The sequence below is a fragment of the Acinonyx jubatus genome, chromosome B3, assembly GCF_027475565.1.
Source record: "Acinonyx jubatus isolate Ajub_Pintada_27869175 chromosome B3, VMU_Ajub_asm_v1.0, whole genome shotgun sequence".
NCBI classification, from domain to species: Eukaryota; Metazoa; Chordata; class Mammalia; order Carnivora; family Felidae; genus Acinonyx; species Acinonyx jubatus.
The window spans coordinates 39,475,485-39,502,753 of NC_069386.1; the positions used below are offsets into that span (position 1 = coordinate 39,475,485).

The 27,269-nt window shown below is 48.6% G+C and overlaps 1 protein-coding gene and 1 long non-coding RNA gene across 11 annotated transcripts in view; both read right to left on the reverse strand.

Moving 5' to 3' along the window:
* The window catches only part of ANKDD1A (ankyrin repeat and death domain containing 1A), a 36,738-nt gene extending 29,168 nt beyond the window's left edge, over positions 1-7,570 (reverse strand). For 3 of the 10 annotated variants that reach the window (XM_027067518.2, XM_053223876.1, XM_053223875.1), the window contains exons 1-3: positions 7,434-7,563; positions 3,956-4,059; positions 1,819-1,917 (exon numbers count right to left, since the gene is read on the reverse strand). In XM_027067518.2, coding sequence (XP_026923319.2) covers positions 1,819-1,917; positions 3,956-4,059; positions 7,434-7,467 — 237 coding nt within the window. In that variant the 5' untranslated portion in view covers positions 7,468-7,563. The other 7 variants (XM_053223880.1, XM_053223879.1, XM_053223882.1 and 4 more) reach the window with 6 other exon arrangements.
* A 12,923-nt stretch (positions 7,571-20,493) lies between these two features.
* Positions 20,494-26,318, reverse strand: LOC128315917 (uncharacterized). The gene is made up of 2 exons (XR_008299122.1): positions 26,236-26,318; positions 20,494-20,744 (listed from the first exon to the last, which is right to left on the reverse strand). It is a non-coding gene; the product is annotated as an uncharacterized LOC128315917 (long non-coding RNA).
* Between the last annotated feature and the right edge of the window lie 951 nt (positions 26,319-27,269).

Genomic DNA, 27,269 nt, shown 5'->3' on the forward strand with positions numbered 1-27,269 from the left:
TCAGACTAAGGATCCTAGATATTCTCCTTTTAAGAGATTTTTTTTTAAATTTATTTTTGAGAGACAGAGAGAGATATAATGTGAGTGGGGGGGTGGGGGGGTGGGCGGACAGAGAGAGAGGGAGACACAGAATCAGAAGTAGGCTCCAGGCTCCAAGCTGTTAGCACAGAGCCTGACGCGGGGCTTGAACCCACCAACCGTGAGATTGTGACCTGAACCGAAGTCAGACCCTTAACCAACTGAGCCACCCAGCGCCCTGATACTCTCCTTTTAGCGACAGGTCTAAACGAGGAGATGGGGCAGGAGTGGGGAAGAAGATGTTGCTGCCGCACCCCCTAGCCCCAGTTTGTAATTAAGCTCCCCCTCATGCTGGGGCCTGGGAGCAAAGAGAATCCAGGGCAAAGAAAAGTATTTCTGTTAAAGGTAAATCTCTGCAGGGAAGTTTATAATGCCTTAAAATTTATTTATTTATCTACTTATTTTATTTAATTTTTTAACGTTTATTTATTATTGAGAGACAGAGAGAGACAGAGCATGAGCATGGGAGGGGCAGAGAGAAGAGGAGACACAGAATCCAAAGCAGGCTCCAGGCTCTGAGCTGTCAGCACAGAGCCCGACGCGGGGCTCGAAATCATGAACTGTGAGATCATGACCCGAGCTGAAGTTGGATGCTTAACTGACTGAGCCACCCAGGCACCCCATTATTTAATTATTTTGTGAGAGACAAGGAGAATGCAAGCAGAGGAGGAGCAAAGAGAGAGGGAGAGAATTCCAAGCAGGCTCTACACTGTCAGCACGGAGCCCGACACTGGGCTCAAACTTACAAACTGTGAGATCATGACCTGAGCCAAAATCAAGAGTCAGATGCTTAGACTGAGCCACCCAGGTGTTCCTTTTTTTTTTTAATTTTAGAGTGAGAGAGAGAGTGAACTGGGGAAAGGGGCAGAGGGAGAGAAAGAGAGAATCTTAAGCAGGCTCCACACTCAGCATGGAGCCTGACATGGGGTTTGATCCCACAGTGCTGGGATTATGACCTGAGCCGAAATCAAGAGTTGAGCACTCAGGAGTGCCTGGGTGACTCAGTTGGTTGAGCATCTACTTTGGCTCAGGTCATGATCTCACCGTTCTTGAGTTCAAGCCCTGCATCCAGCTCTGTGCTGACAGCTCAGAGCCTGGAGCCTGCTTCAGATTCTGTGTCTCCCTCTCTCTCTGGCCCTCCCCTGCTCACACTCTCTCTCTCTCAAAAATAAATAAACATTTAAAAAAATTAAAAATAATAATACATTAGGAGTTGGACATTCAATCCCCTGAGCTACCCATGTGCCCCTAAGCTTAGATTCTTAAGTGTATCCCTGTCAAATGTCATTGTCAGACCCAGCCCTTTCCTCAAACCTAGACCCTGTTATTCTTTAGTGCTCTCTCTCGGCAATGTGTCACCTGCCAATTTGTTAGTAAGACTGTTAGTCTTCATTCCAGTCTCTGGTTAAAGTGTTAAAGAGCAGAGTCCTGTGGCATATCATGAGAGACCTACCTCCTGAGTATTTTACTAAAAAGTCCTTTATCTATCCACCCAATTATTTGTTCTACAGCCCGTATCTCTCCCTGTTCACATGGTATCATGTGGGACTGAAAGGCTGAGAACTAAAAAGCTCTTGAAAATGGAGAGGTCCTTATGGCTGTACAGGGGAAAACTGGGATCATTGCAGTGTCACTGGCCCTTGAAGACTGAGGGAAGAGGGGTGAGGGGAGAGGCAGAGAGGCAGAGAATATGATCTCAGGATCATTTGGAAATATTAACCCGAATGAGGGGTCCCCTACCGCATCCTCATCGTCCACAGCAACCTCATGCTCCAGGAGCAGCCGCACAGCTTGCTCATGCCCTGCACCCGCAGCCCAGTGCAGGGCTACCCTGCCCACCTGCCAGGAGGGAGAGAAGAGCTGTGAGGCACCAGCTGCCTGCCTGGCCCACCTCCCCACCCCCTCCCACTTCCTTAGCTGCAATTCAGCTGGTCTGCAGGGTAGAAGGGCCTTTGCTGGCTCTAGTGACAAGAGGGCAGGGCCCCAGCCCCACTCAGGCCCCTTTCTCCTCCTCCACATGACAGCAGCTGAAATGAACATAGTCAAACACAATGACTAGACCCATCCGTCTCTCACCTAAAACTGCACAGTTTCCCACTGCTCTTGGGACAAACTCCTAACCCTAGGCCCTGTGAGGCCCTGCCTGCCACGGCTTAGAAATGCCAAACTACTCCCCCACGGCCTGTCTTTGTTCCTGCTGCTCCCTCTGCTGGACAGCCACCAGTCGGAGGATTATTGTCCTAGTCCCTGAGGGCCCCTGACTACTTGGGTCAATCCCCTTCTTCTTTCAGAATGGGCTGAAGGGGCCTGGTCCCCCACCCCTTTGTCAGACTACCCTGGAAGTTCATCATGGTCTTTGGCCTCAGCACATGTGAGCAGGACTGGGGGAATTCTCCTTCCTCCAGCTCATGACCTGCAGTTTTTAGCTTATAAGGGAACAACAAAAGGAAATGCTAATTTTCTGTGTGGTCTTCCTTCCTCAAGGCTTCTGCCCACACTATCCCCTCTTCCTGTCTTCACTCAGGCTTCTGCAAAAATCCCTGGTTGCTACAGGTAGGGGGGCCCCCTCAGACCCTCCACATGCTCTCAACTTAATCACAGTGGGAAAGAACTGTTCATGAGACACATTGTTTAATATCTGTTCTCCCCACCCGGACTCCAAGAGGGCAGGGACTCCATCTGCACAAGTTCTGCTCTGTCCCCAGCACCTAGCACAGTGTCGGCACAGAGTAAGCCCTTCAGAAATACTGACGGATTGAATGAATAAACAAACAAGTAAATGAATGAATCTGGCATTAGCATCCTATCATCCTACAAGTCCATGCTTCCTTGCAAGTGTTTGCCCAGGAGCTGAGACTGAGGCTCCAATTATCAATGAAATGTGTGACCTGAGGTGACTTGTTGACTGTCTGTGCCTGCCTTGATCTATAAATAGGACTAATCCTTCCTGCCCTCCTCACCTCTCAGGGGGTGAGTGAGGACCACCAGGAAACAGGTGGATGAGCACATCAGACATCCCTGGGAATTCCTTTTACTCTTACTGGGCCCCAGGCAGGCAGGCCCTGAAGACCCAGGTCATACCCTTGTCGTGTCACCCCAGACAGAGCAGCCTCTGCTGCATGCAGGAATCCTACATCCAACCCTTTCAGCCTCCACTGACCTCCCACCCAGGCTGACATCCCCCAAGACAAGCCTGGCAGCCAGAAGCCCCAAGGTAGGGAAAAGCTACCCTGAGTGGCACCCAGGACTATCCCCAGGGCTCCCCATCAGAAGGAATGGCTTTTCTCTGTCTCCTCCCCCAGCGGGGCTATAGATCACCCCATCGGCAGCCTTCCCTGAGGTCTGATCAGTGGGCTAGGTCTGCCTCCCTGTCTGGTCTTTGAGCCCCCCCAGGACCTGCCTGGGCCCATAGTGGGCGCTCAGAGATCTAAACTAAATTGCTTCCTCACACATGCTCAGCCTGTCTCGGTCTGGCCTTTCATGGTCTTGAACCCCTGGATTTCTGACCATAGGTATCATTTCATCTTTCTCCCTCCAGTCCTCTGCCCCTATCTGCCTATCTGTCAGCCTCTGATTCCTGACCTTCAACCCCCCTGCCCTCCTGACTCTAACCTTTGTTCCTTGTGTGTGCCTTTCAGGTGGGGGATGGGGATTGAGCGCGTGAGTTCTCAAATTGCCCAAGCCTGGCTAGGAATCCCTGACTTCAGAGAGGTCTCAGAGACCTTAAGCCAAAGTGGACAATCTGAGCCTCCCCCAAGTAACATATGCAAATGCTCCTGCCTCCGGCTCCAGGAACTGTTCCTCCTGTGTGGAGGTGTCATCATGCAGGCACTATTCCTATCCAGGCACCCTGATTTGGAAGAGCCCCTTTACGAACGTGGTTTCTGGCCCTGATGTTGACTTTCCTCTCGATCAGTTCCTTCATCCTTCCGATGTTGTTCCGACGGGCAGCTTCATGGAGCTGCCTTTCCAGAGGAAGCACTAGGGGCAGAAAAGGGGATATGGAATGAGGGGGAGAGCACCCCACACTGCATACAGAGGAGAGGTGAACAGCTCCTCCCTGGCCCTGAATGTGTCCCAGACAGGGGGTCTTCCAGGTGGAAATGGTGGCAGGGATGCCTCTCCCCCCTTTTAGGGGACGTCCCCAGACAAGCTGCTTTTCTTCACTAACTCAACCCATGTCCACACAACCAGGACTCAGCAAAACCCTAAAGATGGGACAACATGGCAAGACCATCCACAGGAGCCAGGTGTGTGCCTGTCATGGCCCCCAGAGGTGCCCCATCATCCAGTTTTCACGACCCTAAGAGCAGCTCTTGAGGAAGGGAATGGAATTCATTCCCACTGGAGTTGATGACTACCTTTCTATGGCTTTGTCCAGTGAAGAAGGCAGCCAGGATTTACTGAGCCACCTACTTCATCAGGCACGGGCAAGGCCAGAGGCATATCACCCGGCTTCTCTGTCCTCGTCCCTCCATCTCATCTCTCTTCATCCCCAATCCTAACCAGCTGTTGCCTCCCAGCTGTGGGGCCCACCCTGATTTGCCTTCTCTCAGGGCTCCTCTTGCCTCAATGCTGCACCATCATCTCCGACTAGAGGGAGCCTCAGAGCTCCCCCTGCTGGTCTCCTGCCATTGGCAGCGGTGGACTCTGCTCAGAGGGGTGGTGGCCAAGCCAGGAGGACCCGGGCCTGGTGATGTGGTCCAGGGCTCCTCTCACCAGACCCCCACACTGCTGTCATCCTGACTGCTCTTGTCTTGTGAGGATGTCTGGTGTCCTTGGCTGGACTGCAAGCTCCTTGGGGCCCTGGCCACATCTGACCCTTGCTGATCCACCTACAGCTCACAGCAGGCCCAAAGCTGGGCATAAGGAAGAACCCATAAGATTCTGCTTCTATCAGTGACACAAAAATCCTCAGACTAATAGATACCTGTCCCTCCTCCAGAAAGGTTTAGATACACTAGCACAAGGTACAAATATTTGCTGGCCCTTTGCACAGTCATCACAGGGCAGGTAATCTGTGGTTTGATTGCCCCCAAACCCACATCATCCTACATGTTTGGTCCAATGTGAATGTCCAGATCTAGCCCATTGGTGTATCCAGGGACAGGTGGCCAGTGACTTGTCAGAGAAGGCTGGAAAGCACTGAGGTGACAGGCCTGCCATCAATTTGCTTTCCAGATATGGGAGAGGGCCTTGTACTTTCCTGGGCCTCATAGATACAACCTAAGGACCTTGGAGCTGCTGCCCTTGGGCGATCACATGGCCCTAAGTTCAGCTCTGAGTCACTTCCCGGCCATGTGACTTGAGTTACTTAATTATCCTGTGCCTCAGTTCCCTCATCTGCAAAATGGGGAATGTGTGCCACCCTGTAGGGTTATTGTAATGATTAGATATAAGATATGAAAAGCCCCTAGCATGGTATCTGGCAAATAGAGCCATCATCATCATCATCACTATTATTTCTCCAAGGCAAAGGGGTCAGAGAATAAATTCTGGTGGCCAAAGACATGGAAGTGGTAGGGCCTCCTTCACTCAGGGCTCTCTAAGCCTATGAAATCCCAACCAAAGAAAGCACCTTTCCTACCTGCCCCCCTGCATTATTTTTCTCTATAGCACCCCTCACCACAGACATATGCTATACTTACATATTGATGAGGTTTATTGTCTGCTTCCCCCATTATAAGCCCATGACAGGGGAGGTCTTATTTGTTAATTGCTGAATCCCCAAATTCAGGCCTTGGCACACATTTGTTGAATGAATGAGTGACATACAAATCATTAAAACTCTTCACAGGCATTGGAACCATAAGATGCTGTCCCAATTAAGACTCATTAGTCCCCTGGAAAATCAAACCACAAGCTCAAGTAAATGGAAGGAAAGAGGCTTTGAGGGAGAGGCAGCTTCAGGTCAATATTGCAGGGGAGTGGGGAAAACACCATCTTCCAAGTGTGGTCTCCACTGCTAGCTCCACCCTTTCCCACCCCCAAAGGGGATGCCTTTCTGAAAGGTGAGAAGAGGGCTCTTCTGGAAGAACCCTTCTCAGATCTCAAACACCTCCAAAAGCACTGGGTCCCGAGCTTTTGTTTCCTTAACCTCTTGGCTGAACAACACCATGATCCAAGTTCAGGAAAAAAAGCTGGCACTTTAGATGTGAGTTTAGAGAAGCTGGGGATCTAGTACCCAGTCTGCTACTTTCTAGCAGTTCCTAAGGCTAGCCATGTGACCCTCAGAGGCCTTGGTTTCTTTGGTTGTAAAACTGCAGAAGGGTGAAGAAAGGTATCTGTAGAGATCCCTTCCAGCTCTGACTCCCTTTCTCTTAGTGGAAGCCTACAGGTGGCCTTTTAGTGGCAAACAGCCAAGGGTCTGAATGGGAGCAAGCAGACCCTGCATGACCCCAGTGAAATCAACCCTAATCTCTTTACCATCCACCTCAACCCATGCATCCTCTTTCTGGCCACATCAAATATACACTGTACCCTGGCCTGGGAGACCTTCCCATGATGCATGGTCTGCCCAAAATTCCCTCCCCCACACACTAATGCTCCATTGCTGTACATTCTTTGAGGGTGGGTTCAAGAGATCCTCTGACCCAGGCAGAACCCTGCACCCTTTGAAACAGCACCTTGATAGAGCCCCTTAACCCAGTGTGAGGACATTGGCACAATCTTTCTCTCTCCCCCTCCCAGGGTGTGCAGCCAAAGCCTCCCAGGCTGGCTGATGCCCACATGGATGCTGTCCGGCCCAGAGACACTGGCACTGAGCACACTCCTTGAGCAAGACTCTCAGGTGCCCTCATCCCACCTGCAGCACACCACAGCTCCCCTCCTGTGGGTTTCATTTTCCCCATCTGCTATGGTCTTCATTCCCCAACCAATCTCAACATTCTGGCAGAGCTGGGGCCTTCAGCATTTCTACCACTTAACGGCTGTGTGACCTTGGGTAACTTATTTAATCACCCTGGGCCTCAGCTTTCTCTTCTGCAAAATGGCGATAACAATATGTCTTACCCATAGGGCCTCTGTGAAGATCAAATAACATGCCTGTCCTGGCTCTTCCCGGCATACAAAGTAAGTACTCAATAAAGGATCGCATAACCATCTTATTTCTAGCTAATGTCTCCACCGCAGCAGCTCCCTGCTCTCGGGACCGATGGCGCCGCCAAGTCCCAGACGCGCAGCCAATGCTCCCCCCACCCCGGTGTGCGTTCCTCTGGGCGCCACAAAGAAGCCCACGACCGAGGTGGCCACGAGGACAGCGCCAATCGCAGGCTTGGTCGCTCCCCGCGGGGGTTCGGGGATCCTCTGGGCTCTGCCCACGCCCGCCCCCGGGTCCCGCGGCGCAGCTGACTCACGGCCGTCATTCTCCCACGCCGGGGGCTCCTCCATGCCGCCGCTCCGCAGCCCGGGCGCGCGCCTCTGCCCCACCGTCCGCCGCCCGCCGCGCGTCCGCCTGGGCGCGGCGCCGCGAGCGGAGGGAAGGGGGCGCTGAGTTGGGGTCGAAGGGCCTGGGTTCCCAGGCGCGCCAGGGTGCGCGCGAAAGCCGCTGCTCCAGACCCTTCGGTCCGTCCTGGCCCTTGAGCATGATGTGGGCGCAGCTGCACATCACCTACCCCCGTCCCCATCCCCGACCAGGCTGCAGGTGCCTCCTGGAGCTCCCTCGACATCCCATGCCGATGGCCCCGCGCCTTTCACATCCAAGTCTGAAGGGTCGGGGCCACTCTGGGCTCTGCAGGTCCCCGTGGATGGTGGGGGGGGGGGGGGGGGATTGTCCCAGCCTCCAGGCCCTGGACATTCGTGCAAGGCCTCTGGCAGGCCCCATCCTCAAGACTCTGGAGCCTGCTCAGCTGCCCGGAGAAGCTAAAAGACTTCAAGGGCTTAGGTGGGCATTTAAGGAACAGACACCCCAGCAAGCCTGTAAGCATATGAAGAGATGGTCAGATTATTTATGATCAGAAAAATACAAGTTAAAATGACAATGAAATATAATTTTCAATTAGACTGGCAAAATTAGAAAGGTAGGTGTTGGTAGGTAGGGGAATGAGGAGCTGTGACAGTCAGGTGGACTGCTGGTGGGAGTACCCTGGGGCAACCATTCTGGAAAAACAGTCTGGCAGTAATGAGGGAAACTAAACACAGCGAACTTTGGCCCTAAAATGCAGCTCTTTCTCTTACAGCCTCAGAAAAGGACATGTAAAAGGATGTTCTTTGCTGTGTTGTTGTTTTGTGGTTGCTGGGAGTTGGAGGTGACTTGAGGGTCAGCATTGAGGGAGTGCATGGGTAAAATGTGGTAGTATACAACCAGAGATATCAGTGTGAGGCCTCCGGATTGGGTGGGGGTTGCGGGCACAGACCATGAAAGAATTCACTCAAGGCAGAACAAAAGAGATAGAAGTTTCTTGGATACACTGCAAGGGAGCAGGGGGCAGGACAACAAAGGAGAGACTGCAACAAGGCGATGGGTGGGGAGGGTATAGTTATAGGGTGGAGTGAGGGAGTATGGGAATATATGGAATTTTCCCCTTTTTTGGTAACTGTGCCTGGTTGTATACAAGTAACCCATTGGTCATTTAGGGCTGTTTCGAGGTGGGTCACTTAATGAGCCTGTTTGTATTCAGCTTGGTGGTCACTGTGGGTCCTTTTGCCGTGCTCAAGTTCCCATTGCTCAAGTCTGTTACCTAAAAGCAGCCTCTACAACCAGGTGTGTTCATAGCAACAGGGATTCAAACAAACATCCAGTGCTGAGCTGAAAAAGTAGAAGAACCCAATGAGACCCTTAACACAATACCAATAAATGCATGCACACAAGACAACACAGATTGAAAAGACACAAACAGAAAGATACACATTAAACATCAGAATGGGTGGCATATCAGACCCCTGAGGGACTGTCCATGTCTTCTCTTCTTTGCTTTTTTGGCTTTAAGGCATTTACAGCCCCTTTAGATTTAGGGTTAGTGAAGTCCCAGGCATCTCTACCGCAAGACACAGAGCTGTTACTAGTTCTGGGATCAGAGAAGGAAGAATATATTTTAGTTGTTAGTGTAGTTCAGGAGGGCTTCCTGGAGGAGGAAGTATTGGGGATGGCTTTTGAAAAATAACATAATGAAAATAGCTAATAATTAATGAGCCTCAAGCTAAGCACATTGTGTGGATTATCTCATTTTGTCTCCCAAACCACCCTATATGAAATGGGCATTACCATTTTATGGAAGAGAAACTGAAGCACAAGAGGGTAAATAACTCTCCCTACCTCACATGGGTAAATGCTGGAGCCAGGGTGGTCTGATTCAAGAGCCAGAGCAGGAGCATCTGGCAGGTGGAGAGGACTCTGATGGAGTCAAAGCACTGACAGCAGGCAGTCAGTCACTCTCTAAGCCCTGGCTTCCCAGATGGATGCAGAAGTGCCAGGGAGCAGTTGGCTGGCATGACTGTCCACCTGCCATCTATGATATCCACTGCCCTGGGCCAGCAGAAAGAAGTGGCTGCTGCTTTCTGCATCTCAAACAAGGATGCTCATATCTTGGGATACACGGTGGTGAACGAGGGCCACAGAAACCACGGTCAGGACTTCAATTTTACATCATGCCCGGGAGAGAATAGAAAAGTTGCATTTTTATTAAAACATAAAAATGGTTGGGGCGCCTGGGTGGCTCAGTTGGTTAAGTGTCCGACTTTGGCTCAGTTCATGATCTCACAGTTCATGAGTTTAAGCCCTGCATCCAGCTCTCTGCTATCAGTGCAGAGCCATCTTCCAGTCCTCTGTCCCTGTCTCTCTGCCCCTCCTCTACGTGTGTGTGTGCATGGGCGAGTGTGCTCTCTCTCTCTCTCTCTGTCTCTCAATAATAAATAAATATTTTTTTAAAGTTTTAAATAACCAAGGTTATATGAGCAAGAGAGTAAGATGCAAAATCCAGTGGGCCACTTTGGACAAGGGCCGCAGAGTCTTGGGTGTTCACACTGCTCTATCTTTGGGAATATTTGGAGGGAGATTTTGGGGGAACCAAACCCTGGCTCTTTTTCCTGTCTCTGAGGGTATGCAGAGCCCATTTTCACTCTGCTTCTCCAGTCTTCAACCTAACCCTCCCACCCATCCTCCCCCACGCACTCACTTACTCTGGTGACCCCCAGGTCATTCTCAAAGAAGACAGTACCCAGTTCCACACATACATGCTGCCTCCATCCCTTTAGCATTAGGGACTGTGGGGTCAGAGGACAAGAAGAGGTAAATCAGAGACCAGCACAGTTGAGAGGGATAGGGAGAGAGCCTGAGAACACAGTTGCTGGAGCTTGGGGTAGGGCATGTGGGGTGGCTCCAGGACCCATGTGAGTGTGTGTGACAGGGGGACATGATTGACCTAAACACGGACTAGAAATAATGAGGAAATATCAAAGTGAGGAAACACAGATGGAAAACCTGGTTTGACTGTGGAAAAATAATGTCAATTATAGTCATTTATGAGCTCTACATATCGTTTTAGCCTTTTTGTAGCTTAGTAATGACGCACATCATTTTAATGTTTTTCAATCCCCATGTAACTGAGGCACAGGGGTGCAAGAGCACGTGGCTCTGCGGGTCCCAGACAGACCAGGCCCGACCATGGCTGCAGACAAAATCCAAAGGCAGACAGACGAGTGGTGGTGGAACAAGAAAGGAATTTATTTCAGTGAGGCCAACATCGGGAAGATAGCGGACTAGCATCTCCAAAGCGCTGAAAATACTTGCAGGATTGTATAAGGAAAATGTGGGACAAAGGTTGGTGGGTACGTGCAGGTGGGCAGTACAGGTCAGGTCCATCATTGTCCTGGGGTCAGTCACGCTGGCTTCGAGCAGTCCCTATTGCTTGAGGGGGTGGTTTTGGTTCACCGGATGCTTTGCCTGCAGGGTCTTTTGCCTGAGTTAAGAGATAAACTAGAAAGAACTTAATCAACAAATCAATCAATCAAGAACAGATGGAGTCAAAGGGAGGTAGTTGAAGTCCTCTTTCTGGGGGAGGAAAAAAAACAATTAAACTTGCTAAAGTTCCTTCAGTAGAATGAAATTTTCTCTGCCCTGCCTCAGGAGCTTTGCACTTACCATTTCCTTTTACTTGGAACAATTCTTCCCCATTCCTTTTCCATGACTAGCTCTTTGTCATTTTTTGACTGGCCTAAGTGTCAATTTCCCAATGTTAGTTGTGCCACCACTACCCTCACTGTCCCTCTCATAGCAGCCTTTTCCTCCAGGACACAGCTACAATTTGTAATTCTGTGACTCACAAATAACACTGGGACGGGGCACCTGGGTGGCTCAGTCGATTAAGCATCTGACTTTGGCTCAGTCACGATCTCACAGTTCATGAATCTGAGCCCTGCATTGGGCTCTGTGCTGACAGCTCAGAGCCTGGAGCCTGCTTCGGATTCTGTGTCTTTCTCTCTGCCCCACCACCCCGCGCGCGCGCGCTCTCTCTCTCAAAAAAAGAAAAAAAAAACCCATATATATACACGTATACATATGTATAAATAAAGATTAAAAAAAGATAAAAAAAAAAAAAGCTGAGTCTACCTATTCCTACTCAGAGTTCATTGCCCTGTCATTTCACGCACAAAAGAAACACTCGTCTGGTCCAAAGCCTTGAAAAATAATGCAAGTCATTATTTTTAAAGTGGCAGGGAATTCAGGACAGTTCAGACTGTTAAAAAGAAAATCTCAGGTCCAAGATGGTGTCACTTATGCTAGGCCAAGTCACCAAACAGGAGCGTAATACCTAAGTGCAATTTTGACGTTCCCCCCCCCCTCACAAACATAGTCCTAACTGGTCAGCCAGGAATTTTCTGGTCAGCACCAATGAGGTAATCGTCACAGGAGCCCTCTCCTTGCCTGGAACAATCCTTTCTTTTCTTTTGCTAATAATTTCTTGTCCCACCCTCCTTCCTATAAAAACCTTCCCTTTTGTAGCGCTCCTCAGGAGCTCCCCTCTATGTGCTAGATGAGCTGTGGTTTGATTCTTGAAGCGCTTAAGAAAGCCAATTAGATCTTAAACTTTACTCAGTTGATTTTTCATTTTTTTAACAAGACACAGCCAAACTTCCTGAAAGCCATACTTCAGTATCTGTTTCCCCAAAGGTCTACTGATTCCAGTGGGGCCCCCATTTCTCCCAAATCTCTGCTCCTCTTCTATTCAGATTCTCTGTTTGTAATGTCCAAATGTTCACTGCACAGCCTGATTTTTCATATAGAATAATTTTGTCTGCTCAGCTAGTCCTGCCACTGGGATCTCCCCCATCACCCCAACAGCCCTATGGGGTGTCCACAAGCAGCCAGTCACCTCCTTCAGACGCTGTAAAGACTTATAGTTTAATACTTTTGAACATGCCATGTGAATATTTATTTGTCTACTTGCTTGTTATTTACCAGCCCCACCCTTTTTTTTAAAGCAATTTCTATACCCAACATGAGGCTTAAAGAGTAATCCCAGGCTCCACTGACTAAGGAAGCCAGGTGCCCCCTCCTCTACTTCTTTAATTACTTCTATTCACCATTAAATCATGGGGAGAGAGGGAAGGACAATGAGAGGGTCAGTAGAAGGCAAGTCTTAATAGCACACAACTCCACTAGTTGATGGAAGCTCTGACATGTAGATTTGAAGTTCTAAGTGCCCCAAGCAACATTTAGAAGGAGTCCAGAGACTCCTAGATTTTACTCCTCGCTCTGACCTTGCTGGGTTTGGGGGCTGCTCCATTTGGTGGTCGGTGACCATAAGACTTCTCTCAGTTCCAAAGAACTGCTCAGAGTGGTTCCTGGGGCCCCGAGGTCTGAGCTGTGAGGCCTCTAGCTGAGATAAAAGGATCAAGACAAAGAGACGATTTTTTTCTCCTAATGTTTTACTTAGAAAAATTTCAAATTTACAGAAGAGTTGAAGGAATAGTACCACATATATTAATATTTTGCCGTATTTGCCTTATCTAAGAGACAGGAATTTTGTAAAAAAAACAACACACACACAAAAATTTACTATAGAAAATTTCAAATATACATAAAAGTAGAGTGAATGATATAATAATCCTCATATACCTATCATCCAGATTTAGCTGTTAACAATCCTAACTTCCTTCTCTCCCTTGCACTATTTTGAAAAATTTTTTTAATGTTTATTTATTTTTGAGAGACAGAGCATGAGCATGAGCAGGGGAGGGGCAGAGAGAGAGAGACACAGATTCTGAAGGAGGCTCCAGGCTCTGAGCTCTCAGCACAGAGCCTGACGTGGGGCTCGAACCCATGAACCGTGAGATCATGACCTGAAGTCTGAAGCTTAATGGACTGAACCACCCAGGCGCCCTCCCCTGCATTATTTTGAAGTAAATTCATATTCAACCATATTCAATGTGCTTTATCCATTGAAGTTATTTTCCTTATTGATGCTCAAATTATGTCCTCTTTGGCCAACTGGCACCTAAACCTTTTTACCTCAACCATAGTCAGCTTCTGACTGCTTCTGGTGTGACAAGATACTCCAGATTCATCTAGCACATTCCTCTCACCAGACCTGGAATCAGCCATCTCTCCAGGGAGTCTTGGGTCCTTTAATGGGAAAGATTTTTAGAGACCAGTCTGGGCTCTAGAGATGGTCACTGCTACTGGGTTGGTCTTATTTCTAGGACCTTTCAGTGGATAGAGCTAGGAAATGTTTCATTTGTTTCCTGATAAAATGCATCATTTATCATTCCTGATGAAATGCATTCATACTCATGACTGAATATAAGCTCAAATTCAAGACAACAGGGTTTTACCTAACATTATCAAAATTACATCTGTATTTTCTTTCTCCCATGTTGGAAGTCCCACTTCTCAGTGACTCCAACATAATTCCTCATTCACTTTACCTATAAAGTACTCACAACAGTCTGAGAATAACAATTCCAGCATAGAAAACAACAACACGATTCCTAAAAACTGTTTAGGTATTTTTAAGTTTGTCTTGTTGGGGTGCCTGGTAGAGCATGCCACTCTTGGTCTTGAGGTTGTGAGTTCGAGCCCATGTTGGGTGTAGAGATTACTTGCAAGTAAAAAAATGTATAAAAGTTTGTCTTGTCATTTGGATATATCCCACTAGGGGCATATAATCACATCACTATTTTGAAGTCACTTGGAATAGTTCCTGTGTGGGTATGCCACCAACTCAATGTGCATAGGTTTGAAAAAAAAATGCATAGGTCTCTTTCATTTTTGCTTTTTTTAAATGTTAATTTTGTTTATAATATGTAAAATATTTATATAGTTTCAAAGTCAAGTCTGTGAAGGTTGTCATGGTCAGTTGTCATAGACCAGCAGCTTCCAGCTGGTTCTTGCTCTCCTTCATTCACGTCTAGCTTTTCTTCCCACTTGATGGCCCTAATGACCAACAGTGGCCCTAGGCCACCACAGATGCTCAGAAGCAGACCGAGAGGCATCCTCTATTGAGGAAAGAGCTTCCTATAGACCTCCCTGCAGCTTCCCCTGTAATCGTTTGGGCAGCTGGACATACTTGATTTCTCATATTGGCTTGCTAGTGACTCCTCTGATCCCCCAACGCCCCCTTGCAGTCACTATCTTTGCCAGCTCCTTCCACAACTGTGCAAAGCAAATTACTATTAAGAAAGTCTGCATCCTAAAAAAAAAAGAGAAAAGAAAGTCCCTATCCTGTAATGTCAGTGATTCTGCTCTCCAACTGAATCCTAATGGACTACAATAAACTTTCTTGTTGTTGTTGCTTACCCTTATATTGTTTAATTCAATCATATATACGTATATGTAACATGATGTAAACATGTATTTTTCTCCCTTTCCTACGATAGCATACTGTATACAATTGTCTCACCTTGCCTTTTTTTGAACAGCTTTATTGAGACCATACAAGTCACCTATTTAAGTGTTCATTCCAATGGTTTTTAGCATTGTTCAGAGTTGTATTATCATCACCATTCAATTTTAGAACATTTTCATCACCCAAAAAAGAAACACCATACCTTGTAGCTCTTGTTATCCCACTACTGCTGCCACCATGGCCCCGGCAACCACTAACCTACTTTCTGTCTCTACAGATTTGCCTACTATGGACACCCACATTGCTTTATTCATAGAACCCACCAGGGTGATCTGTCTGCAGGGGCATGTCGCGATCTTCCTCATTCTTTTTGCAGCCCGAGTCCTTCATTGTGTGGCTTAGTCAACCAGTCCCTGCTGATGGATACGTGCCCTATTTCCAATCTTTTGCTATTACAATAGTTATAATGAATAGCCTCATGCATGTATCATTGGCATTTTTTTTTTTTTTTACCAGCGCATCTATGGGATCTATTCTTAGAAGCGGGGTTGCTGTGTTAAAGGGTAAACGCACATGTGATTTTGCTAGCAACTGCCAAATCCCTTCCATGGAATCTGTACTATTTTGCACTCTATCAGCAATGTATGAGAGTGCCTGTTTCCTCACAGCTTTCCCAACAGAACATGCTGTCAAACTCAGATTTTTGCCAATATGATAGGTAAAAAATGGTAACTCCATGTAATTTTAATTTGTGTTTTGAGCAAAGTTGGTTGTCTTGTCTATGTTTAAGAACTATTTTCATTTTTTTTTCTGAGAAGAATCTGTTCTTTTTTTTTTTAATTAACATTTATTTATTTTTGAGAGAGAGACAGAATGTAAGCAGGGGAGAAGCAGAGAGGAAGACACAGTATCTGAAGCAGGCTCCAGGCCCTGAGCCATCAGCACAGAGCCTGACTCAGGGCTCGAACCCACAAACTGTGAGATCATGACCTGAGACAGAGTAGGACCCCCAACCAACTGAGCAACCCAGGCACCCTGAGAACAATCTGTTCTTATTTCTAGCTCATTTTCTTTATGATTGTTGGCCTTTTCCTTAAAAGAATTTTAAAACAATTTTTATTTCCTGTCTTATTAATGAAGAAACGTTTGTTCGTTATCAAAGAAAATTTAAAGTACAGCTTTAAACAAGGAAAACTATACCCACAATTCATATACCCAAAAATGACACTGGGAATCACTTGCTGTATATTATGCTAGCCCCTTTATTTCTCTTTCTCTTTTCCTTTCTTTCTTTTTTCTTTCTTTTTTCTGAGTACAGTTTAGCTGACACACAGTGTTACATTAGTTTCAGATGAACAACATCATGATTCGGCAAGTTTAGACAAGTTTATTTTTTTTAATTAAAAAGAATTTTTTTAAGGTTTATTTATTTTTGAGAGAGAGAGAGAAAGAACGACAACGAGTGGGGGAGGGGCAGAGAGAAAGGGAGACACAGAATCCGAAGCAGGCTTCCAGGCTCTGAGCTGTTAACAGAGAGCCCGACACAAACTCACAAACTGCGAGATCATGACCTGAGCCAAAGTCAGATGCTTAACCAACTGAGCCACCCAGGCACCCTTGGACAAGTTTATAAGTTATGCTATGCTCACCATAAGTGTAGCTACCATAGCTAGCTCCATTCTAACAAAAGAAAGAAGATACTCGCGCAAGCACACACATACGCAACGGCAAAATATTTACTGGTCATGTGCCAGCACGTGGAAGCCAGAGGCTGCACTGGTCTCTCTGCTTAGAGCATCAGCCCTGTTGGGGGAGAGAGGCCTGGAATGCCTGGGAAAAGAAGAGAAGGGTGATGGCAGAAGGTTCTGACCAAGTAGGGTGAGGAGTGGCCAGTGGGCAGCCCCTGGAGAGGTGCCAGTACTGAGTGGGTAGTTTGAGTGTTGCTTACCCAGAGGGGAAGGGTAGGGGGAGGCAGCACAAGGTTAGAACTGGGCTCCAGTGCTGTTCTGCAGTGCCCATCCGTGTGACCCTGGAAAAGTCTCCCCATTTCCTCATAAGGAAATAGGCCTGGATGGTCTTTTAGTTCCCTGCCCACGCAAGCATCATACTAAAATGGGATGAATAATTCATTAGAAAAAGAAAGCATTGATTAAGGACCCAAAGGTAGGCAGGGCTGTTTTCTTTTTCAGGCCCCTGGGCAGCCCCTCAACTTACAAACCTTGGACCCCACCCACACTTCCCAACACTTGTGTACTCATGTCTTCCTGAGGCTAGTTCCAGCTCTGCCACTCTCTAGCTGTGTGACCTTGGGCAAATCACTACATCTCAATTTCTTCCCTCGATTTCTTCATCTTTGGATAATACTTTTTTATAGGGTCATTTCAAACTGCCTAAAGCAGTCCCCGGCACATACTGAGTGACTCATCACCGTGATAAGTATTATCTCCCTGCTTTCTACCCTCCACCTCGTCCCACTGAATCATCCGAACAATCCTGTGAGGCAAGAACTAGTAAATCTAAGCTCCATTTTACAGACAAGGCAAGTGAGGTTCAGAGAGGTTAATGACTTGCCCAGGGGCACACTGCGAACAGGGGAGTTGAGCGTGGAATCCAGGGGTGCCTCTCTCCGAAGGCTAACTCGGTGATCCACAGGGAACTGTAGCCCCCAGGCGAGGCCAAGAACGTCTCTTCCGTCGCGTCCCCAGAGGCGCCCCGACTCTAGGGGGCGCTCTCTTGCGGGGGTAGGAAAGCGTTTTGGAGGAAAACCTCAAGCGCAGTCACGTACTCCGGGGCGGAGGAGCCAGACGTGGGAAGCACGCAGAGGGCGCGCACGTCGCTTCTGCAGCTGCGCAGCTCGTCCAACTGCCGTTCCTGTGGTCTACACGCGGGAGAAACAAGAGCCGGCCAAGAGCTGCCGGCGGTGAATACTTTCATTGCCTCAGGTGTGCGCACCTTAGTGGGCCCCCACCACGGGCAGGAGCGTGACGGAAGCCAGAGTGGCGTGAGGAGGGAGCTGCCGGGGATGACGGGGCGGTAGTCTGACCTGAGGTTGGCTGCGTCCGCCCGCCAAGAAGGATGCTCCACGCGGAGAAGCGGGTTCCCGCCCGCCAGCTCCGAGTCTTTCGGAGCTGGTCCTTCACGCCTACTGGCTGCTGCTCTGCTTTCTGAGGCTTTCCTCAGAATCGAGGTGCAGGTCCTTGGGGGCGGGTGAAAGGGGGCAGAGTTGAAGGGATGTAAGGACCGAAGGGGGAATTGCATGTTTAATTCCCCGTCCCCTGACTTACCCCTTCACTAAGGGCCTCTCAGAGAGCCTCAGGCCTTCATTCACCTGAGCGAAAAGATACAATAACGCTATTCAAATTGAAAGTTTGGCAATTGACTATGGGCTCCTGTCGGAGTAATGGGCATTTAGAACACTGTAGCATGGAGCAAATGCTTCACCCAGAAGAACTTCTAAAGGCCCAATTTCTGAGAGGTGTTTCCCTGGAGGAGGGCTGGGATGATACGGTGTTGCGTGCTGGGAAGTGAGGCAGCGCGCCGTGACATGGGCTGCAGGGTGGGGCAGGGTGCCACCTGGGCACATGGGGTCTGCGTCTCAGCCTCTGTCAGAAGGTCACCCAACCACAGGCAGTGTCCAGAAGCAGTGCTAAAGACCCAGGGCTCTGCCTGCCCTGCCAGCATGGCTCAGAGTCCGGGCAGGAGAGGCTGGGGCTGGTGGGATGATAGTGGAAGCACAGTGATGAGAGAGGAAAAGGGAAGTTAAGAGCTCAGAGGCTGGAGCTAGGCAAGACCTTCATTCTCCAGGCCTCAGTTTCCTTATCTGGAAGATGGAGATAATAATGCTAAGGGCTACTGTGAGCATTCAATGAGTCAGCGTTCTAGATAATTCTCTGTAACCAGTGTAAAGGCTAGGCAGGAAACCTCTTCCATAGAAGCCTACCTGATTGCCTCAGACCCTGAATGCTGCTCTTTCCTGGGGGCTCCCAGAGCACATGGTCCAGCCTTCCATACCAGACCATAGCCTTGATGGGGTGACTGTTTATTTTGCAGCTACCACCATCCCACTATACCGCTTTTCCTGCCCACATCCCTGCCAGACTGAATTTCTCAAGGCAGACATGGTGGCTGATTCATCTCTGCATTAATTCAAAAACAAGGCCAGATAATACTTTGCAAAATGATACTAAAGTTCATTAAAAAAAAAAAAAAAAGTACAAAGAAGCAGCAGAGTTGTGAAAGCAAATGCAGTGGGGATGGAGGATGGGACCAGATATTGAGACAATTTGAAAAAGAGCTATCGGAATTTTTTTTAAGTGTACATATACTTTACACTCAATAACCCCATTTTGCAGAACCTTCACACAAATATTAGCAGTGATAGGGCCAAGATAAATGTTCAAGGGCATTTGCTGCAGTATTATTTGTAACTGCAGGAAAGAACTGGAAACAACCCAAGAGACCACTAATAGGGATTGGTGGTCATTTTACAGTATATGTAAATCAAACCATCACACTGTATGCTTTAAACTTACACAGTGATATGTCAGTTATTTCTCAATAAATCTGGAAAAAAATAGAGGACGGTCAAGTAAACGGAGATGCAGCCATACAGTGCAATATTGAGCAGTTGTTAAAAAGAAATGAATGGGTCTATAAGTGCTGAGGTAGGAAGAATGTCTAAGAGGCAGCAAGAAACAGAACAGGAAGTATAGTATGAGTCCCTTTCTTTAAAAACATTCTCCCACCACTGCCTTCAAGTTATCACATCTCCCTAACCCGTCTCAGGATGGCAATCTGGCAGATCCTTTGCTTTGTGGTCCCTTAAGGACATTAAAAGTCTGGTCCAACCCACTTAAAAAAATTTTTTTTCATGTTTATTTATTTTTGACAGAGACAGAGCATGAGCAGGGGAGGGGCAGAGAGAGAGGGAGACACAGAATCTGAATCGGGCTCCAGGCTCTGAGCTGCCAGCACAGAGCCTGACGTGGGGCTCAAACTCACAGACCAAGAGATCATGACCTGAGGCGAAGTCGGACGCTCAACCGACTGAGCCACCCAGGTGCCCCCATGGTCCAACCCACTTTAAATTCAAGCTCTTTGTATCTTCAAAGTACATATAGCACCGATCCATACCAGGCTTATCATTTCAAAACATTTCTTTCCTGCCACAGCCCTCTGAAATAGGCACTATGAGTATCATCCTCAATTTACAGATAAAGAAATTATGGGATAGATAGGTTAAACAATTTTCCCAAAGTCACACAGATCACAGATGGCAGAATCAGTGTTTACAGTTTCAGAACCTATGCCTTTAACTATTCTGTTATGTTACTCTAGGCTCATAGGGCCACAAATGGTGCTTTTTCTTGGTTCAGGCTTTCCATGGGTACAGCATATACCATTAACTAGATATGTTAGCCTTTCCCCTAATGAGGACAGATTGATTGTTTCCAGTCTTGTGCTATCACAAACATTGCTGCAGTGAACGTCTTTGATCAGATGTTTTTGTGCACTTATGCAAACAGTTTGGTAGATTAGATTCACAGAAGTGAAATTGCTGGGTTAAAGGGTAAATTTAAATTTGGATAGCTACTCTAGACACCTATTGCTGTATGACAAACCACTCCCAAACTCAATGCTTACCACCATTTTATTTTATTCATAATTTTGTAGGTGAGGAATTCAAGAAGGGCTCAGCGAGATGGTTTATCTTTGCTTCTGTGCCAGGCTGGCTTCATCACTCACAGGACAAGGTCTCAGTACTTCTTGACCTCTCTCTCCAAATGATGTCATACCCTCCGGGGCTCCCCCACATGGTTTGGGCTTCTCACAGCATGGTGATGTCAGGTAATTGCAGTTCAGGTAAGAGGCGGGAAGTGGAACCTGCTGGGCAAATTAAGGGATATGCTTCAAACTAGAACAGTATCACTTTTGCTAGATTTTGTTGGTCAGAGAACTTACAGACCAGCCCAAGTCAAGGGAAGGGAACATCAACCCCATCTCTCTGTGGAGGAAGTGTCAAAGAATTTGTGCCCATCTTTATTCCACCATGGTAGCTATTCCCAAATTGCCCTCCCAAATGCTGGTCAATTTACATTCCCACAGTGTTTGGGTCCGTCTTTCCCCATCCCCTCACCAACACTATACATCGTATAACATTTCACTGGTGCTAATCTGGCAGTGGAAAATGGCATTTCACTGTTATTTTGTTATGTGTTTCTTTCATTATGAGTGAAGGTGAGCGTCTTTTCATGTATTTACTGTTCATCTGAAGCTTTTCTTTCCTTGTAAATTGCCCATTTTAAAATTTGGGTACTCTTTTTTTCATGTTAATATCTAAAATGTGTATACTGAGGAAACTAGCTCTTTAGCTGACATTATGTTACAAGTAGTTTTCCCCAGTGTGTAGCCTTTTGACTTTGTTTTTTGATAATTTTCTCCGTTTGGTTTAATTAGTTACATGTTCAAATGGTCAGTCTTACTTTAACACTTCTGGGTTTTGTGTGGTGTGTTCCTTTCCTTTTTCAGAATTTTCCTGCTCATTTCAAATGTTTATTTTTCCAGAGGAAGATTAATATCATTTTCTGAGGCTCCCTCCCCCATCTTATTGGTATTTGGATTGAAATTACTTTCAGTTGATAAACCCGTTAGAGAAAATGCACAACTTTAGAATTGGAGGGCAGGGCTGATTGTCACCTTGTTTTGAGTCTTCTCTTCTGTAGGACGTTGAGGCGTATTGAGAGAGTGAGAGTGCCATCTCAGGAATGCCTCAGTACCCTGGGCACCTTGAGGGAGGGCGCCCAAGAGCCCAGTAAAGGCAGCCCTGGGGTCAGGCAGGCCCTGCACAGGCCTATCCCTGGGAACCCAAGGCTTGGCCAAGGGAGGCCTAGAATAGAACCCCACACTACAACTCTGGACCTCCATGCATGGTGAGTTCAGGCCTCCTTAAAGGAAACATTCCTTAGAGGCCAAGGAGAGAGGCCAGATGTTTCCTCAAAGAGCTGATTCATGAGGTAGGGGATTTCACAGAGTAGTGCCTTGTTCAAGAAACCAAGTAGTAAGGCATTTGCCAAGGACAATCCTACTGGTCTCCACATCACAGCCTTGGGGAGAGGCAGGGATCTGTTCTGGGAACCACAGGTACACGTGGCTGCTCTGAGCACAGAGTTTCAGGCTTGCCTTCCCAACCCTGCTGGGCTCTGCTGTCTTCTCTCCACCCCCTCCTTACCGAGGCTTACCCAAAGGCTTTCCCAGAGGCACCCAGGGAGCCTGAGTGGGCACTCATTTATTCAGGGATCATTTGATGAGTGCTTGGGATGTGCCAGTCCGTGTTCTTGGGATGCAGTAGACCAAAATCCCTGCCCTTGTGGAGTTTACAGACATAAAATAACTATGGTGATATATAAAATGTTAGGAGATAGAAGCCACGGAAGAAAATAGGGCAAGGTAAAAGGCCTTGGGGTTTGGGGTGGGAGCAGCAGAGAAGGCAGTCAGTATTGCTGGGGAACATCCATTTGCCCTCCAGCCTGGTCCACCAGTGGGGAACCCATGCAGGAAAGCCAAGAAGATGAAGAAGGTGCTCACTCCCCTGGCTCCCTCCCTGCATAGTCCCAGCTCCTGTCAGGTGGCCCTCTCCCACAGTGCTCTCCTTCCTATTTTCAGCAGCCATTTCCTTCCCTCCCCCTCAAGCCTGGGAGTAGTAAAGGTGCCCCATGCTTCTGGGCCTGGGCATTACACTCTCCCTTGGGGCTTCCTTACATCCACATCTTTGTGAATATTCATCAAATAATCCTAATCTGAGTTCTGTATCCTGCTGGAACACCGGAAAATACAGTGGCATTTGAGCAGGCTAGAAGGCAGGAAGGTGGTCTGCCATGTAGGTACCTAAGGGAAGAGTGTTCTGGGCAGGGGGAAGTATCAGGGCAAAGGCCTGGAGAGGGGAAGGCAAGTCTGAACGTTTTGAAGAAAAGCAAGAAGCCAGGGTGGCTGGAGCAGAGGGAAGGGGGGAGGAGTATAACATGGTATCAAAGAGGTGTGTGTTGGGAGGCAGGGCCCTGACTGAGGAGAGACTGATCTTTAACACTATCGTTCTGGCTGCATACGGAGAACCAACTGTGAGAGTTCAAGGGTGGAAACAGGGAGGCCAGTGAGGAGGCCTTTGCAGTATCCCTGGTGGCTCGGATGGCAGCAAGGAAGGAATGAGCCCCCAGGATTTGCTAAAGGGTTGGATGTGGGCTGCTAGAGAAAGGAGGCAAGGATGCTTCAAGGTTTCTGGCCTGTTGGATTTAGCAGGGCTGCTAGGCTTCTTGTGGCTTCCCTGCATCCACCCAGCCTGGCCTTCACATCCCATCCCTCCGGGTACCACAGACCCATCTCTTCTCTGAGAGGCCTGCCAGCCGCTGCCAGGAGGGATCCTTGAACAAGTTGCAGTGCCCTCTGCTTGGGACCATCTCTCTGCCAGTCCTTGGTCCAGTGTTAGGAGTGGATTCTGCCCCTGGGGCACTAGGAACAGAGGCTAAGCCAGATCCTAAGAGGCAGTCCCAGTGAGTTGACTATTGCCGCTTCAGTGACCTGCTTTATGGGGTACTCCCAGATCCACACTCTTCAGCCTGAGCCCTGTGGGTCAGCCAGACCCAATATGACCTGCTTCTTCTTCCATCACTCTCTCGGCTGGCTTCTTCTCAGGCTCCAGGTCTCTGTGGGGCCATCTGAGGCCACAAGTGAAGAGCCTGCCCACGGCTGGCCCAGCCCTTCCTCAGGGACATTGTGATGCTTGGCCCCTCCTGCTGGACATGGTCTTTCAGAATTCCGGTTTAGAGGGCCTCCTCCCACAGCATCCTGTGGGGTCACTTGGTGAAGCTCTCACTGCTCAGCCACTGGATACCAGCTGAGTGCCTTCTGGACCAGCTAGGCCTGGCGTCCATTGATAATAGAACCACCATATAGACTTCCGCTGAGCCGGCTCCATGCCGAGCTCTCCTCAGGCTATCCACCCAAGTCCGCTGGCGTCCATCCAGCACAGAGGGCTGGTTATAAGAGTGGGTTCTGGGGTACATACTCTGTCACTCATCTGCGTATGAGCTTGAACAGTCACCTAACTCTCCAAGCCTCCATTTCCTCAGCTGACCTCCTGGTGGCCCTCCTGCATTGGAGACCCTCATAAGCACTTTCTGAATAAGTCACTGAATGCAATACGCTTAACACAGTGCTTGACCCACAGTACGTACTTGGTAAAAGTCAGCTATTTAAATCATCCTCATCTCATGGGGTGCCTGGGTGGCTCAGTCAGTTGAGCATCTGACTTCAGCTCAGGTCATGATCATGAGTTTGAGCCCCGCATCAGGCTCTGTACTGACAGATCAGAGCCTTGAGCCTGCCTCAGACTATGTGTCTCCCTCTCTTTGTGCCCATCCCCTGCTTGTGTTCTCTCTCCCTTTCTCAAAAATAAATAAACATTAAAAAAATTTTTTTTAAATATCATCCCTGTCTCCAGATGAAGAAACTGAGGCTCAGAGAGGATAGAACTTGTACAAGGCCACAAGGCTGGGAAATGGTGGAACCAGTTTCCCCTGTGCCCTGATCCATCAGTCTATCCCCACCCATGTATTTGTCCCCTTCTTCCCTGTCTCTTTGAGGCCAGCACAGGGTGAGTGTCAGCCCACGAGGAGGCAAATGGAGAAGCTAGAAGCTTACACTCTGAGAATCCCCTAAGGGAGGGAAGACACCTGTCATCATGGGAGATACAAAGATGAATGAAACACAGTCTCAGCTCACAAAGGGCTGCTCAGTCTGGAGCTGGGAGCCACAGACCTCCAGGAGCAGCATCCTTCCCTACATAGAAGATCCAGGAAACCTCCAGGGAGAGGACACAGTTGTTGGCTCATTGGATCATATGGGTCACAAGAAATGGTGACCACACAATCTGAATTTTTTAAGACAGTCCAAGTTTTAACCATTCTAATCCATTATTGGATAAAGCTTCAAGTGCCCCCAAAGAATTCAATATGGTGGCACCTAAATGACCTCTCACAACAAAAATCTATGTTACTTCACATGTCCTCAGCTTAACTTGGAAAAATAGGGCCAGCCACACAGATGCCACCTGTCTCAGCTTTATGGGTGTGTGTATGTCCACACAGACTCTAACACCAGCCAAAGCTGAGGGTCACCCACTCTGGCGTCATTAAGTGACTCATTGGCTTGGGTAAGCACCCACTCCCCACTCAAGCAATGAAGTGCTGGGCACTGTGATGTCTGGTGGGCTGTTTGAATTTTCAGAGAAAACAGACTCTTGCCTTGCACAATTCTTGTCAGGATGAGGGGCAAGGCCTGGCATAGGCATCAGAAGGTTGCACCTAGAGTGTCTCTGACTGGACCTGCTGCCCAGGTACAATGGCTTTGTTCTCTCTGCACAGCTTTGCAACCTTAGCATTTTGCTGCAGACCTGCTTTTCACATGGACTCCTGTCAGGACTTTTGGTTTCAGTTTCTGAAAGTTGAAACAAGTCCTGCCCCTTCCCTCTGCTGCCCCTCACACTGTCCTTCCTCCTCCTCTGCCTCCGCCCTTCCTTCCCCTCTCCCTTCCTGGTCAGAAATGGCCCCCTGGTCCCTGGCTCTGTAGGGAAGGGTAAGGAAAAGAGGGGAGGGGATAGGGAAGTGAAGAGAATTACCAGAGACCTCACTCCATTTTCAAGGCTGCTCACGGTTGTGCAAATTGTGCACTGTACAACTCTAGGGGGCGCAGTCCCTTCAATGCCACCAAAGTTTGCATTATTAGCATACTTTTCAGGAAGATCAAAGTGTCCTGAGAAGAGGCATTTTTTTTCCTGAATTGTCTGAGGTGTTTCAAGTGAGATGAAGGGGCCAAGTGGATTTGGGCTCTGATTCCCCCAGAAGCCCCAGGCTGTCCTGTCCCCCCCCCCCCCCCCCCCCCCGTACCTCCTCCCAGCTCCAAATCCTTGCATTCTAACCTACTTGTCCCTCACTCCTCAACTTCTCAGCTGGGCTAGAGTTCCAGTTAGAGACTGGTTCAAAATGGACTGGCCAATCACCTCCAGGGCAATTCGCACCACCCCAAAACAAGTATCTTCCTTTCTAGGCCTCAGTTTCCACATCTGTAATATGTGTAGTGGACAAAATGATCACTAAAGGGCTCTCCAGATTTAACATCTTGAGTTTGTACCGAGGGTGCCTGGGAAGCAAATAAGTTACAGTTGAATTCAGTGGCAGGGTCCCTTTCACCCTGACGGAAGGAAGTGGAATGATGGTAGGAGCCCCAGGAAGTCACCCAGAGAGGCTGTGTGACCTGGGCAGGTCCCCTAACGTCTCTAAACCCCAGCCCCCTCCCCCAATGAAGTGGGGGTGTTAATACTCACCTTGAAAGTGTGTGGAATAAAGGGAATACCCCATGCAGCCATGCTGGCACAGAGAAGGTGCTCAGAGAGTAGAGGAGAGGGGCCCTGCAGGACTCAAGGAGCCAAGCCCTAGAGCCCTGATTCAGGCTGGGCATGTGGAGCACAGCAGGACCACCAGGCCTGGCAAGGTTTGAGCTCATGCTCCAGAGCAGGAAACCTACCTGGTTTCCTTTGGGCCTGACAGGCCACCCCCTGTCCTTCCTCCGCTGTGGGCTACCCCACCCCCTCTTTGCATGACCACACTTCCGGCAGTATGCCTAGGGACTGCGCAGCTCTGCAGGAACCCCAAAAGGCCCAAACTCTTTAGCCTGGCATGCAAGCCCCACCCTCTGCCCTACCACTCCTTCTGTTCACCAGCGACCTTGAGTCACCTGACACCCCCAAACAAGCCAAGCATTGTCACACCTCCATGCCTTTGCCATGCTCTATCCCTTCTGTGTCACATGCCCTGCCTTCTCCCCTCTCCCTGCCTCACAAGGGAGCTAAATCCCATTCATTGTTTAGAGGCCAGCTCAAATGTCACCTTCTCTGGGAAGCCTTTCCCTGTTGTCCCAGTAAAGAAAATAATCACCCTTCCTGTTGGCTCCATCAACTCAGGGCTCACAGTGAGGAGTGCTGTGGGGCTGCGTCAATCGCGTCTCCCCCCCCCCCCCCACCCCGTCTCAGTGCCCTTACCTACGAAATGTTGGCAAATCACCTATTCCTAAGGGGGACGGCGTTGGAAGACTTCAATAAAAGGGGACACATGAAGCCCCTAAGCATAGGGTGGGCATGCAGTCCATGCCCAATAACCCCTAGCTGAACGTTCAATTCCAGCCAGCCAACCCTGCAGGGAGCAGGAAGGGTGGATCAGGCATCCTTTCCATCCATTTATTCCTGCTCTTCCCACCCCGGGACGCTTCCAGCTCACTGCTCATTGGACACCAACAATGATTGACAGGCTCCAAATCCAATGATTGACCTAGTCCTTGCTGGAGCGAGTGGCCCGCCCCACT